A 15,453-nucleotide genomic window follows, 5' to 3' on the forward strand; every position below is an offset into this window, starting at 1 on the left:
TGAACATTTTACAGAGCATTGATGTCACAATTCCGAATAGTCAGGCAGCTCTGCTGAATAAAAAAAATTAGAGCAATGTCACTCAAAAATCTGCAGATCTACTTAGTTCTCATCCAAAATTAAAATGTTACCCACCTTTATAATTTTAATTACTCACCTTATCTGTGGTATAAAGTCACCGAGGAGCTGTGGGATATGAATTAGCCTTGAGTTAGGGCACCAGGACTGGGATATAAATCGTATCCCTAGCTCCTTCATCATGTACCCTCTTTAACTAAAGCCTCCCAACACACAAACATCTAAAAATATATATGTATGTGTGTGTATTTATATTATATTGCATTACAAGGAATTGAAATGTATTGTAGAAGCCTAGGTGAAGGAGACAAGGCCCCAGGGTAGGACAGCAGCAAAGTAGAAAAGAGCAGAAACAAAATATACATTAGAAAGTGATAAAACTGTATTGATAAAAAATACTAAATGCAACTATAATGAATTTATCCAGTAAAAAAAGGAATAATATTTGAAAAACTAGCATTGGGGGAGGGAAGTTGCTGGTTGCTACGGCGACGGGCGCGCAGGCGCTCTGCGGCTGGTGCGTCACTTTGGGGCCTTGAAGCCGGATGAAAGTTTTAGGCTGACTGCAGCCACTCGGCTTAAATTTCGTGGGAAAACCGCGGCCAGCTTAACCGGAGGAAGGAAGAAGCTGCGCCCCTCCTTGCACCGAAGCCTAAGGGACTAGGGCTCTGCTGAGGGCTAATTTTACCCGCTCGTCTTCCGGGCCTTGATTCCCGCCGCTTTCGCGTGCAACTTCCTCCGGGCCGCTCCGCGATGTCAACGAGGAGGAATGAGCAGTCTCCCCTCGAAATCTCCGGTCAACACCCCAGGCAACCCCCCAGCCTGGTGCGTATGGTGAAGTCGATTATGCCTATCCTGCCCTGTTCCACGGTCTCCAGCGCCCTGCTCGGGTGGATCCTGTTCTACCTCACCATCAGGTACAAGGTGATGGACGAACACACCTTTACACTTGGCAACGTCCAGAGCCGCTTTCAAGGTAAGGGGTAGGTCCTGGGCACCAGGGTAATGAGACTACCGAGGGGTAGGTGCTGGGCACCAGGGTAATGAGACTACCGAGGGGTAGGTGCTGGGCACCAGGGTAATGAGACTACCGAGGGGTAGGTCCTGGGCACCAGGGTAATGAGACTACCGAGGGGTAGGTGCTGGGCACCAGGGTAATGAGACTACCGAGGGGTAGGTGCTGGGCACCAGGGTAATGAGACGGCCAAGGGGTAGGTGCTGGGCACCAGCGTAATGAGACGGCCAAGGTAAGGGGTAGGTCCTGGGCACCAGGGTAATGAGACTACCGAGGGGTAGGTCCTGGGCACCAGGGTAATGAGACTACCGAGGGGTAGGTCCTGGGCACCAGGGTAATGAGACTACCGAGGGGTAGGTGCTGGGCACCAGGGTAATGAGACTACCGAGGGGTAGGTCCTGGGCACCAGGGTAATGAGACTACTGAGGGGTAGGTGCTGGGCACCAGGGTAATGAGACGGCCAAGGGGTAGGTGCTGGGCACCTGGGTAATGAGACTACCAAGGGGTAGGTCCTGGGCACCAGGGTAATGAGACTACCAAGGAAAGGGGTAGGTTCTAGACATTAGGGTAATGATGCTCTTATACTTCATCCAATGTGCAAAGCAACCAGTGGTGCAATGACAGGTGTTGCCTGCCAAACCTCCGAGAGGATTTGGATGATGGATGTAGGTCTGCCTGTGGGAGTGGGGGGTATATTACATAAGAATTACATAGCAATTACAACATGGAATTTGGCCCACTCAGTCTGTGTTGGTGTAGTCTAATTCCACATGTCCGCTCTGTTTCCATATCCTTTTATTTCCCTTACCTACATTACAACAGTGGCTACACTTCAAAACTACTTAATTGGCTGTAAAATGCTTTGGGATGTCCTGTGGTCGTGAAAGGAGCTATATCAATGTACGTTGTCATTCTTCATTTTTCCTTCAACCTATCTAACGTATTGTTAAATATTGTGTTGCTGCTTCAATCGCATTCTGCACTCCAATGCACTGTATAATGTAGTGCATTCTCCAGCCTCACTGATTTCAGTTGATGAATTAATCCCTCTTTTACCTTGATGGAGTGCTGAAATGTGTTCTCCTAGTATTGCGGGTGCTCATAGAATAGAACCATAGAAAATTTACGGCACAGAAGGAGGCCATTCGGCCCATCCTGTCTGCACCAGCTGAGAAACGAGCCAGCCTAATCCCACTTTCCCGAATTTGATCCATAGCCCTGCAAGTCACGGCTTTTCAGATGCACATCCAGGTATTTTTTACATGAGTGGAAGGTTTCTGCCTCTACCACCCTCTCAGGCAGTGAGTTCCAGACCCCCATCACCCTCTGGGTGAAAAATAATTTCCTCATTTCTTCTCTCATCCTTCTATCAATCACTTTAAATCTATGCCCCCTGGTTATTGACCCCTCCGCTAAGGGAAATAGGTCCTTCCTATCCTCTATCTTGGCCCCTCATAATTTTGTACACTTCAATCAAATCACCCCTCAGCCTCCTCTGTTCCAGGGGAAACAACCCCAGACTATCCAATCTGTCATCATAGCTAAAATTCTCCTGTCCTGGCAACATCCTCGTAAATCTTCTCTGCACCCTCTCTAGTGCAATTACATCCTTCCTGTAATGTGGTGTCCAGAACTGTGCGCAGTACTCAAGCTGTGGCCTAACTAGTGTTTTATACAGTTCCAGCATAACATCCCTGCTTTTATATTCTATTCCTCGGATAATAAAGGAAAGCATTCCATATACCTTGTTAACCACCTTATCTACCTGTCCTGCTACCTTCAGGGATCTGTGGACATGCACTCCAAGATCCTTCACTTCCTCTCCACCTCTCAGTATCCTCCCATTTATTGTGTATTCCCTTGCCTTGTTTGCTCTCCCCAAATGCATTATCTCACACTTCTCTGGATTGAACTCCATTTGCCACTTTTCTGCCCATCTGACCAGTCCATTGATATCTTCCTGCAGTCTACAGCTTTCCTCCTCACTATCAACCATGCGGCCCATCTTTGTGTCATCCGCAAATTTTTTAATCGTGCCCCCTTCGTTTAAGTCCAAATCGTTAATGTATACCACTAAAAGCAAAGGACCTATTACCGAGCCCTGCGGCACCCCACTGGAAACAGCCTTCCAGTCGCAAAAACACCTGTCGACCATTACCCTTTGCTTCCTTTGCCACTGAGCCAATTTTGGATCCAATTTGCCACAGTCTCTTGGATCCCATGGGCCTTTACTTTTTTGACCAATCTGCCGTGCGGGACCTTGTCAAAAGCCTTGCTAAAATCCATGTAGACTACATCAATTGCGCTACCCTCATCGACCCTCCTTGTCACCTCCTCGAAAAATTCAATCACGTTAGTCAGACACGACCTCCCCTTAACAAATCCATGCTGACTGTCCTTGATTAGTCTGTGCCTTTCTAAGTGACAGTTTATCCCGTCCCTCAGAATTGATTCCAATAATTTGCCCACCACAGGCTGACTGACCTGTAATTACTCGGTCTATCCCTTGCTCCATTTTTAAACAATGGTACAATGTTAGCAGTCCTCCAATCCTCCAGCACTACGCCTGTATCCAGTGAAGTTTGGAAAATGATTGTTAAAGCCTCCGCTATTTCCTCCCTGGTTTCTTTTAACAGCCTGGGATACATTTCATCCGGCCCTGGTGATTTATCCACTTTCAAAGATGCTAATCTCCTTAATACTTCCTCTCTCACTATGTTTATCCCATCCAATATTTCACAGTCCTTCTCCTCCCTAACTTCAATCCCTGTATCATCCCTCTCCTTTGTGAAGACAGATGCAAAGTATTCATTAAGAACCATACCCACATCTTCTGCCTCCACACATAGTTTACCTTTTTGGTCTCTAATAGGCCCTATTCTTTCCTTAGTTATCCTCTTGCTCCAATGTATTTATAAAACATCTTTGGGTTTTCTTTGATTTTACCTGATGATAATATTTTTTCATGCCCTCTCTTTGCTTTCCTAATTTTCTTTTTAACTTCACCCCTGTACTTTGTATACTCCTCTAAGCTTTCCCTAGTATTGAGTTCCCAGTGTCTATCATTGGCTTTCGTTTTCTGCCTTATCTTACCCTGAATGCTTCTTGACGTCCTGGGGGCTCTAGACTTGGCAGCCCCTCCCTTTTTCTTTGTGGGAACATGTTTACCCTGAACCCCTTTGAATGGCTCCCACTACTCTGACACTGATTTACCTTCAAGTAGCTCGAATCGGGCCAGGACCTACTCCATTAATGGTAGGGCGTTGGGGAGAGTTATAGAACAAAGAGATCTCGGAGTACAGGTTCATAGCTCCTTGAAAGTGGAGTCACAGGTGGATAGGGTGGTGAAGACATTCAGCATGCTTGGTTTCATTGGTCAGAACATTGAATACAGGAGTTGGGATGTCTTGTTGAAGTTGTACAAGACATTAGTAAGGCCACACTTGGAATACTGTGTACAGTTCTGGTCACCCTATTATAGGAAGGATATTATTAAACTAGAAAGAGTGCAGAAAAGATTTACTAGGATGCTACCGGGACTTGATGGTTTGACTTATAGGGAGAGGTTGGATAGACTGAGACTTTTTTCCCTGGAGAGTAGGAGGTTTAGGGGTGATCTTATAGAAGTCTATAAAATAATGAGGGCATAGATAAGGTAGATAGTCAAAATCTTTTCCCAAAGGTAGGGGAGTCTATAACGAGGGGGCATAGATTTAAGGTGAGAGGGGAGAGATACAAAAGGGTCCAGAGGGGCAGTTTTTTCACTCAAAGGGTGGTGAGTGTCTGGAACGAGCTGCCAGAGGCAGTAGTAGAGGCGGGTACAATTTTGTCTTTTAAAAAGCATTTGGACAGTTACATGGGTAAGATGGGTATAGAGGGATATGGGCCAAGTGCAGGCAATTGGGACTAGCTTAGTGGTATAACTGGGCGACATGGACATGTTGGGCCGAAGGGCCTGTTTCCATGTTGTAAACTTCTATGATTCTAGCTGTTTCCAATTTACTTCTCCTAAATCACTTTTCAGTTTAATAAAATTGGCCTTTCCCCAATTGAAAACTTTAACACTTGCTCTTTCTTTGTCCTTTTCCATAACTATGCTAAAACTAACTGTACGATGATCACTCCCACTGCAACTTCTTCCACCTGCCCCTCTTCATTTCCTAGAACTAAATCCAGAACTGCTCCCCCTCTCGTTGGCTCTTGCTATATACTGGCTAAAAAAATTCTCCTGTATGCAATTTAAGAATTCTGTGCCCTCTATACCATTCAAACTGTTTGTATCCTAGTTAATATTATGGTATTTTAAATCCCCCACTATTACTGCCCTATTGTTTTTGCACTTCTCAGAAAGTTTCCTACATATTTGCTCCTCTATCTCCCTCTGACTGTTTGAGGGTCTATAGTACACTCCCAGTAGTGTGACTGCCCCTTTTTTGTTCCTTAGCTCAATCCATAAGGCCTCATTTGATGCTCCTTCTAAAATATCATCTATCCTCACAACTGTAATTATTTCCTAAACCAAAATTGCCATCCCCCTCTTTTTTTATCTCCCTCTCTATCGCATCTGAAAACTCTGTAACCAGGGACGTTGAGCTGCCAGTCCTACCCCTCTTTAAGCCATGTTTCTGTAATAGTTAAGATATCATACAGCCACGTGCCTATCTGTGCCCTCAGCTCATCCGCCTTATTTCCTATGCTCCTTGCGTTGAGGTAAATACATTTAAGGACTGCCAAACTCCTCTGTTGTTTATTTTCTAAACATAAAATGCTCCTTAACATAGGTGACCCAATCCCTGGAGAATTGACTTGAATGCAAACAAGAGGTTTTTGTGGGCCATGCAATCTACTGTCAGAAGGCCATGGGTTCAATCAAGCTCCACTGCAGACTTGAACACACAATCTAGGCTGACATTTCAGTGTAATACTGAGGGATTGCTGCACTGTTGGAGGAGCTGTCTTTCGGATGAGATGTTAAACCAAGGCCGTTTCTGCCATTTCAGGTAGATAGAAAAGATCCCATAGCACTATGCAATGAAGAACAGGGGAGTTCTCCTGGTGTGTTGGTTAATATTTAACCCTCAACCAACATCACCAAGAAATAGTTTAACTAGACATTTATGTCATTGCTGTATGTAGGACCTTGCTGTGTGCAAATTAGCAGTCACATTTGCCTACAAAACAAGTGACGACACTTCAAAAATACTTAATTGGCTGCGAAGTGCTTTGGGAAATCCTGAGGTGGTGAAAGCCCTTATATAAATGCAAGTTCTTTCTTTTAAATTACTACTCCTTCTGGCCCATTAATTGTGCCAACCTGATTCGGTGTGCTTGCATCGTGATGCAAAATAGTTAATGATAAAAACCTATTGATGCTTGGTTCGATTTTGATGTCGTTTCCCAGGCCTGCATGTGTCAGAATGTCTGTACGAATGCACAGTGCAGAAAAGTGACAGTGTGCACGTACTGCTGGATGGATAGTCCTCATCAAATCAACCCCAAAAGGTCTGTTGTAAATTGCTCTGTTTCCCACCTCCCTCTCCTCTGTCCATGTTTGCTGCACAATGCAGTTTCTGTTGGCAGACCAGCACTTCCTGTGTTCAGAAACTTATACCCTTGTATGCACTGTGAACAGGAGCAGCATGCCACAGAATTAACGATTATCATTTTTACTGTAGGTTTTGCGTTGGAGGTTGCAGGGGATGCCTCTTGAGGTGTAGTCATTGTTCTAACGTAGGAAATGCGGCAGCCAATTTTTGAACATCAAGATCCCACAAACAGCAATGTGATATATGACCCGATAATCTGTTTTAGTGATGTCGGTTGAGGGATAAATATTGGCCAGACACCAGTGAGCGCACTCATGCTCTTCTTTGAAATAGTGTCATGGGATTTTTATGTCCACCTGAGAGGACAGATAGGGCCTCTGTTTAATGTCTCATCCGAAAGATAACACTTCTGACGCTCGAACACTCCCTCAGTATTGCACTGGAATGTCAGCCCAGATTTTGTGCTCAGGTCTCTGGAGCAGGATTTGAAGCCACAACCTGCTGACTCCGAAGCGAGAGTGCAACCACTGGGCCATGGCTAACACGCCGTGCAATCCCCTCTGAAAGGTGGAACACACTACGCGGTCAGATTGTATAGTTCATGCAACATCACCATCGAGTTACATCAAGTCTACAGCGCACAAACATGCTATTCGGCCCAACTGGTCTATGCCGGCATTTATGCTCCACATGAGCCTCCTCCCACCCCTCTTCATCTAACCCTACCAGCATATCCTTCTATTCCTTTCTCCCTCGTGTGCTTATCCAGCTTCCCCTTAAATGCAATTTGCCTCATTTACTCCTTGTGGTAGCACGTTTCACATTCTTACCGCTCTGGATAAAGAAGTTTCTCCTGAATTCCCTGTTGGAATTATTAGTGACTATCTTATATTGATGACCCCTAGTTTTCGACTCCCCCACAAGCAGAAACATTTTCTCCACATCTACCCTATCAAACCATTTCATTATCTTAAAGACCTCTGTCAGGCCACCCCGCAGCCTTCTATTTTCTAGAGAAAAGAGCCCCAGCCTGTTTAGTCTTTCTTGATAAGTATATCCCCTCAGTTCTGGTAGTATCCTAATATCCATCAAGACTGCCTACTTCCACCTCCATAACGTTACCCGTCTCCGTCCCTGCTTCAGTTCTCTGCTGCTGAAACCCTCATCTATGCCTTTGTTACCTCTAGACTTGACTTTTCCCATGCTTTCCTGGCTGGCCTCCCATCTTCCACCCTCCATAAACATGAGCTCATCCAAAACTCTGCTGCCCGTAACCTAACTCGCACCAAGTCCCGTTCCACCATCACCTCTGTGCTTGCTGACCTACATTGGCTCCCAGTCTGGGAACTCCTCGATTTAAAAAAAAAAAAAAAAAAAAATTCTCATCCTTGTTTTCAAATCCCTCTGTTCCTATCTCTGTAACCTCCTCTAACCCTACAACCCTCCGAGATCTCTGCGCTCCTCCAATTCTTGCCCATCCCCGATTTTAATCGCCCCATCGTTGGCGGCCGTGCCTTCAGCTGCCTAGGCCCTAAGCTCTGGAATTCCCTCTCTAAACCTCTACACCTCTCTACCTCTCTCTCCTCCTTTAAGATGCTCCATAAAACCTACCTTCTTGACCAAGCTTTTGGTCACCTGTCCTAATATCTCCTTATGTGGCTCAGTGTCAAATTTTGTTTAATAGCTTCCCTGTGAAATGCCTTGGGATATTTTACTATGTTAAAGGTGCTATATAAATGCAAGTTGTTATCCTTGTAAATCTTTTTTGCACCTTCTCCAGTGCCTCTATATCCTTTTTATAATATGGAAACCAGAACTGTACACAGTACTCCAAGTGTAATCTAACCAAGGTTCTACACAAGTTTAACATCACTTCTTGCTTTGCAATTCTGTCCCTCTAGAAATGAACCCTCATGCTGGGTTTGCATTTTTTATGGCCTTATTTACCTATGTTGCTACTTTTAGTGATTTCTGTATCTGTACCCCTGGGTCCCTTTGCTCCTCTACCCCATTTAGACTCTTATTATCCAAGCAGTATGTGGCCTCCTTATTCTTCCATCCAAAATGCACCACCTCACACTTTCCTATATTGAAATTCATTTGCCAATTAATCACCCATTCTGTAAGTTTATTAATGTCTTATTGCATTTTGACGCATTCTTCCTTTTTGTATTAACTACACCCCCCAATTTCATGTCGTCTGCAAATTTTGAAATTGTACTTCTGAGTCCAAATTGTTAATATAAATTGTGAGCAGCCATGGTCCCAGCACCGACCCCTGTGGAACACCACTCCCTACCTTTTGCCAGTTTGAGTAGCTACCCTTAACCCCTACTCTCTGTTTACTGTTTTGTAGTCAGCTTGCAATCCATTCTGCTACCTGTTCCCTGATTCCACGTGCTCTGACCTTAGTCATGAGTCTATTATGTGGCACCTTATTGAAGGCCTTTTGAAAATCCAAATATATTACATCTACTGCATTACCTTGTCTTCTCTTTCTGTTACTACTTCAAAGAATTCAGTAATGTTGGTCAAGCATGACTTTCTCTTTTGAAACCATGAAGGGTCTAGACAGAGTAGGGTCGAGATAGAGAGAAATTGTTCCCATTGACGGAAGGGTCAAGAAGTAGAGGACATAGATTTAAGGTGATTGGCAAAAGAACTGAAGGTGACATGAGGAAAAACTTTTTTACACAGCGAGTGATTAAGATCTGGAAGGTACTGCCCAAGGGGATGATGGAGGCGGATTCAGTCATTGCCTCCAAAAGGGAACTGGATAAGCACTTGAAAGGAAAACATTTGCAGGGCTACGGGGATAGGGCGGGGGAGTGGGCCCAGCTGGATTGCTCTTGCATAGAGCCGGCACGGACTCGATGGGCCGAATGGCCTTCTTCCGTGCAGTAACCTTTCTGTGATTCTATGAAATCGATGCTGACTACTCTTCATTATATTTTCGGTTTCTAGATGTTTTTCTATTACATCTTTGAGTAAAGATTCGATTATCTTTCCTACCACCGACAAGCTAACTGGGCTATATTTCCCTGGACTTGTTCTATCCCCCTTTTTAAATATAGGAATAACATTAGCTGTCTGCCAGTCCTCTGGCAATATTCCCTTTTCTAATAAATGTTTATATATATATGTAATAGTTCCTCTGCTATCTCTTCCCTAACTTTTAATATGCGTGGATGCAATCCATCCAGACCAGGGGTTTTATCCTCTCTCTAATTTTGATTAGCTTATCAATTATATCTCCCCTTCCTATCTTGAATGTCTTGATATCTTTTTCGACCTCTTCTTTTAATGTCTTGCCCACCTGGTAAATACTGAGGCAAAGTAACTATTCAATATTTCTGCCATTTCGATGTCATTACATGTGAGTTTATCTTGTGCATCCCTTCATGGCCTTGGCCCAATCCCTATCATGATTTTTCTTTTGTTATTTATGTGTCTAGAATACTTTACTGTTTCTTTTATATTCCTTGATAATTTAATTTCGTAGTTTCTCTTTGCTTTCCTAATTTTTTTTACTTCTTTCCTAACCTATTCACATTCCCTTTTATCATCTTCCTTTATTGTTTGTGTACTTAGAATATGTCTTTTTCTTTAGTTTCAATTTTGCCCCTATTCATCCATGGTGTTTCATTATTGGCTAGTTTGTTCTTGTTATTTAGAGGAATATATTTCTCCTGAACTCTATTGATCACTGTTTTAAATATTTTCCACTGCTGTTCTATCTCTTTGTTTGTTAAAATTTTTGTCCCGTTTGACTTCACTAGTTCCATTCTCATCCTCTCAAAATGAGCTTTTTTCTAATCTATTACTTTGGTCTTTGTCTTACTTATGTCTTTCTCAATCATTATTTTAAACTTTATTATGTTATGATCGCTATTGCCGAGATGCTCCCCTATGCTCACTTACCTTTTCTGCTCTGGTTCATTTCCCATTACTAGATCCAGCAGTGATTCCTCTCTTGGGCTTCTCACATACTGGGTAAAAAAGGAGTCCTGTACACACCATAAAAACTCCATTCCCCTTTCCCTGCATCCTTTTGCCAGTTTATTTGGGAGTAGTTGAAATTTCCCATTGTTATTATTCAATGCTTTTTACTCATTTCATAGATTTGCCTACATATTCCTTCCTCCATTTCCCTTCCACTATTAGGTGGTTTGTAGAATACACCTAATAATGTGATCGGTCCCTTCTTATCCTTTGTCTCAATCCATATGGATTCTGTTTCTATCTTAATATCATGTTTCTTTTTTCTATTGCCATAATATTGTCTCTAATTAATACAGCTACTCCACCCTCCGTCCTTCCCAATCCTTTTTAAATACGTTATATCCTGCAATATTTAACTGCCAGTCCTGTTCCTTATATAGCCATGTTTCAGTTATCCTTACTACATCTGGCTCCTCACTACGACTTATTGCCTACAGTTCTCCCGTTTTGTTTTGGATGCTGTGCCTATTGCTATACAGGCAAGTTAATTTGTTTTTAATAATTGTTCGCCTCACTTTATTTTTAAGTCATTTTGTACTTCTGATCTATAATTGTATTTGTTCCCTGACTGTTTATGCTACCCTTGGTCTGACCTTTACTCTCATCTCCTATTTCTTTTATCTTCAGACTTATGTTATTTTCACCAGATCCCTCCTCCAGTCTTACTAGTTTAAAGTCCTATTGACAGCCCTATTTATCCTTTCCGCTAGGACACTGGTCCCATTCTGGTTCAGGTGGAGCCTGTCCCAATAGTACAGTTCCTTCCTGTGCCAGTACTGGTGCCAGTGTCCCATGAAATGGAACCCCTCCTTCCCACACCAATCTTTCAGCCACGTGTTCATCTTCCTGATCTGTCTATCCATATGCCAATTAGCACGTGACTTAGGTAGTAATCCCAAGATTACCACAAGTGAGGTCCTGTTAATTTAGTTCCTTGCCTCTGATATTCCCTTAGCAGGACCTCCTCTCTTTTCTTCTCTATATCATTGATCCCATGTGGACCACAATAGCTGGATCTTCGCCCTCCCTTTCCAACTTCCTCTCCAATTGTTCCGAGATATTCTTTACCTTTGCACCAGGTAGACAACACACCCTTCTAGACTCTCGGTCATGACTACAGAGGACGCTATCTATCTCCTTAATTGTCTACAATCTTTCTACTCTGCTCTTCCCCTCCTCCGCCCCCCCCCCCCCCCCCCGCCCCGACCTGACCTTAGACTGCCTCCTACTCCTCGGTGTCATGATTAGCATTCTGGCTGTCCACCCCGCAGTCTACATCCTTATCCTCACAGGTAGCAAGTACATTGTACCTGTTGAATAGGACAACAGTAGTCAGACTCATTAGCTTCTGTGTAATTATAAATCTTGCAAAATTGCAATAATCAGCAGTACAAATGTTAGCTTGCATATTATAATCTTGCTTGGAAATCAAAAATGCTTGCATTCTTGCATTCTTTCTCAGACACTTTTAACTGAGTCGTTAGAGATCAGAATGTGGGTGCCTCTGTCCTCAAGTGTTGGCTCACCACTGCAATGTGGAAAACAAGTTGATGGAACGAGAAAAACCCCACCCATTCCCATTCCTTTGAGACTTCAAAGAAGAAAGAGAGAACATGCAATTATACAGTAACTTCAGTCCCCAAAGCGCTTTACAGACAATTAATTACTTTTGAAATGTAGTCACACGAACAGCAGTGAGATAAATGACCAATGTTTTGGTGGTGTTGACTGATGGATAAATGTTAATGGATAAATGGAAATCCCCTACTCATTGTTGAATACTATCATGGGATCATTTACATCCACCTGAGGGCAGGCAGGACCTCTATTTAACACTTCATCGGAAAGATGGCACCTGAAAATGCGGTACTCTCACTACTGCACTGAAGTGTCAAGCTAGATTGTTCTCAAGTCCTCTGTGGGACTTGAAGCCATGCTCGTCTATATGCATCTTTGCACTGCTGATTGACTGACTGATTTGGCCTGTATACCCTGAGGTGGCTTGGAATGATCTGGAGGCATGAAAGTAAAGGGCTCGGGTCACCTTCACCATCACACCGGCAGAGCTGTCCCTGACTTTGATCTTTCTGAAAGTTAAATTGGAGGATATCACTACCTCCCACGTGAAGTGGAGCCAGCAAAGGTAGATTTCCTTTGGAAGTAGTTGTTCCTCGGGTAATTGCATTCATAATTGGATCTGCCTCCCTTTGTTCATCAGATCCTCTGCCTCTTCCTCCAAAACAAGCATAGAGAGGAATGAATGTTGGTAGCAGCAACAACAACTGCAGCTCCCAGAATCTTTATATGCGAGATGCAGGCAAAGAGCACACAAAATGTAAACGCCAAGGCAAAAAAAAAGCTGGAACAATGAATGCAGAAAGCATAAATCTAAAACAAAACTGCAACAAAAAACACTCTCAACGCGTATTTAAGATCGCAAGCTCTCAAGCCAGCATGTTCCTTCCCAGCATTGCCCATGTTATGTGGGCTTAAGTCATCATACCGCTCATTCCCAGCAAGACATTTGAGAAATCAAGCCTTAAGGAAAATTGAAGTCATTATAAAAGACCCTTAATGAAGCTCTTTCATGTTTTGTGAGATGGCACTTCTATGCTGGAATATGACCAGTTGGAAAATAGTTTTTAGCACACTTCAAGCAAGAAATGGGCAAAATGCCTTCTCGCTTAATTTCCTGGCCTTTGTTTGCCTGTTCTTAATCTGCACCACTAGCCATGCAGACTGGAGAATTGGCCTTGATTTATTTTTGTGTATGTGTCCAAAAGCACTACTTAAACATGAAATTCCACTTTAATGCAAGACTGGATAAGAACAGTGTGTAACTGAAGGCCAGTTGCCTTGCATCGTAAGTATGTTCTACGAATGATGAATTCTTTCATGTCATTTAACATTGGCCATCGAGCAGCTCACTAGTGAAAGCAACACTAAATGGTCTTCATACCAGCAGAGAATACAAATACAATGGATGTGGTTATAAAGAACCCATTCAAGGATACTTTGTGAGAGAAGTACTAGAACTGACTTTATATCAGAGGACAAGTTGATACGTCTTTTTTTTTGAAAAAGCATATGGGATCCTTGGCTTTATAAATAGAGGCATAGAGTACAAAAGCATGGAAGTTATGTTAAATCTTTATAAATCACTGGTTAGGCCTGAGCTGGAGTATTGAGTAATTCTGGGCACCACACATTAGGAAGGATGTCATGACCTTGGAGAGGGTGCAGAGGAGATTTACTAGAATGGTACCAGGGATGAGGGACTTCAGTTACGTGGAGAGACTGGAGAAGTTGGGATTGTTCTCCTTAGAGTAGAGAAGGTTTAGAGGAGATTTGATGGAGAGGTTCAAAATCATGAGGGGTTTTGATGAGATTAAATAGGGAGAAGTTGTTTCCACTGGCAGAGGGGTCGGTAACCCGAGGACACAGATTTAAGGTAATTGGCAAAAAAACCAGAGGGGAGAAATGTTTTGTCGCAGCGAGTTGTTATGATCTGGAATGCACTGCCTGAAAGGGCGGTGGAAGCAGATTCAGTAGTAACTTTCAAAAGGGAATTGGATCAATACTTGAAGGAGAAACAGTTGCAGAGCTATGGAGAAAGAGCTGGGGAGTGGAACTAATTGGATAGCTCTTTCAAAGAGCTGGCACAGGCACGATGGGCCAAATGGCCTTCTGTGCTATGTGATTCGATGACATAAACTGATGCCAATTATCTGCAAGATCCTAGACTGCTTCAGATGTTGCACTGGAATAAATCCAAGTTTCTTCCTCCTTTCCTCCCTTGCTCTTTCCTGTGGGTACAGTTCCACAAGCTTCGACAGGCCTCCAGTACCTCACCCAAGTGACCATTCTTCATGCGACGTAAGCAGAAAGTGTCAGATCTTCAACCTTGTGGCTATTGCCGATAAACCCAATTCTGTCTTCGCCTGATGTCCACGTAACAGCAGGTCAAACAGCATGTCTGTTAACCTGGATGGAAGCAAGAATCATCAGGCTGGTGATGTTGATCCGTCTAGCACCGGAGAATTGAGCTCTGATAATTAAGGCCAGAACTGTGTGATTTGCTTTCATGCCCTAGTAATGGAAAATCTGGGCACATGTTTAATTTTTTATTTCTAAAAATTTCAAGAGGAAAAATTGTGTAACACCGTCTTTCTGTTTTGATGATGGTTGCTATGGTTCTCAATAGTCAAGGTTCCATTTAAAACTGTGCACTTGCATGTTGTGCATTTTGCAGTTATTGCACCTTTTTTTGCCCCTCAGGAGGATTTGAGTTGGATGTGTGGCTTATGTATAGGGGGCGTCTACATGGAACAGAGCGTTACACTGTCCCTTGTGACAGGATACTCAAATGGACCTGACTAAACATCATGTTCTTGTGTGTTAAGTACTAGGTTCGTTGTTCATAGACGTCATGTCATATATGCTGATACATTGCGTTCAGTGTTTTGTTTGTCAGCTTGGTCTTAAACTTAGTCCAGAGTGCTGATATTGTTTCCTTCAGGCACTTTGTCGATGGTTCAGTGGATAAAATCACTACTTGATGTGGGCACTGAGCTGCACAGCTCGGGAAGTTATAAATTCAATCCCTTGTCTGTGGTGAGTTAGGTGACTTCAGTCAGGACGCTGATGGATTACATAGAATTACATAAATTGTACAGCACAGAAACAGTCCATTCGACCCAACAGGTCCATGCCGGTGTTTATGCTTCACACAAGCTTCCTCCCTCCCTACTTCAACTAACCCGATCAGCATATCCTTCTATTCCTTTCTCCTTCGTGTGCTTATCTAACTTT

The 15,453-nt window shown here is 43.3% G+C and overlaps 1 protein-coding gene across 3 annotated transcripts in view; it reads left to right on the forward strand.

Annotated features, from left to right (window-relative positions):
* Window positions 1-578: 578 nt before the first annotated feature.
* Window positions 579-15,453, forward strand: part of LOC137344815 (rhomboid domain-containing protein 2-like) — a 50,671-nt gene continuing 35,796 nt past the window's right edge. The window contains exons 1-2 of one of the 3 annotated variants that reach the window (XM_068007989.1): window positions 968-1,054; window positions 1,916-1,993. Coding sequence is in view for 1 of the 3 variants with exons in the window: in XM_068007988.1 (XP_067864089.1) it covers window positions 832-1,054 (223 nt within the window). In the remaining 2 variants the exon portion in view is untranslated. Of the gene's footprint in view, window positions 1,055-1,915; window positions 1,994-15,453 lie in introns of all 3 variants that reach the window. The other 2 variants (XR_010968465.1, XM_068007988.1) reach the window with 2 other exon arrangements.

The sequence above is a fragment of the Heptranchias perlo genome, chromosome 28 (assembly GCF_035084215.1).
Source record: "Heptranchias perlo isolate sHepPer1 chromosome 28, sHepPer1.hap1, whole genome shotgun sequence".
In the NCBI taxonomy this organism is placed as follows: domain Eukaryota; kingdom Metazoa; phylum Chordata; class Chondrichthyes; order Hexanchiformes; family Hexanchidae; genus Heptranchias; species Heptranchias perlo.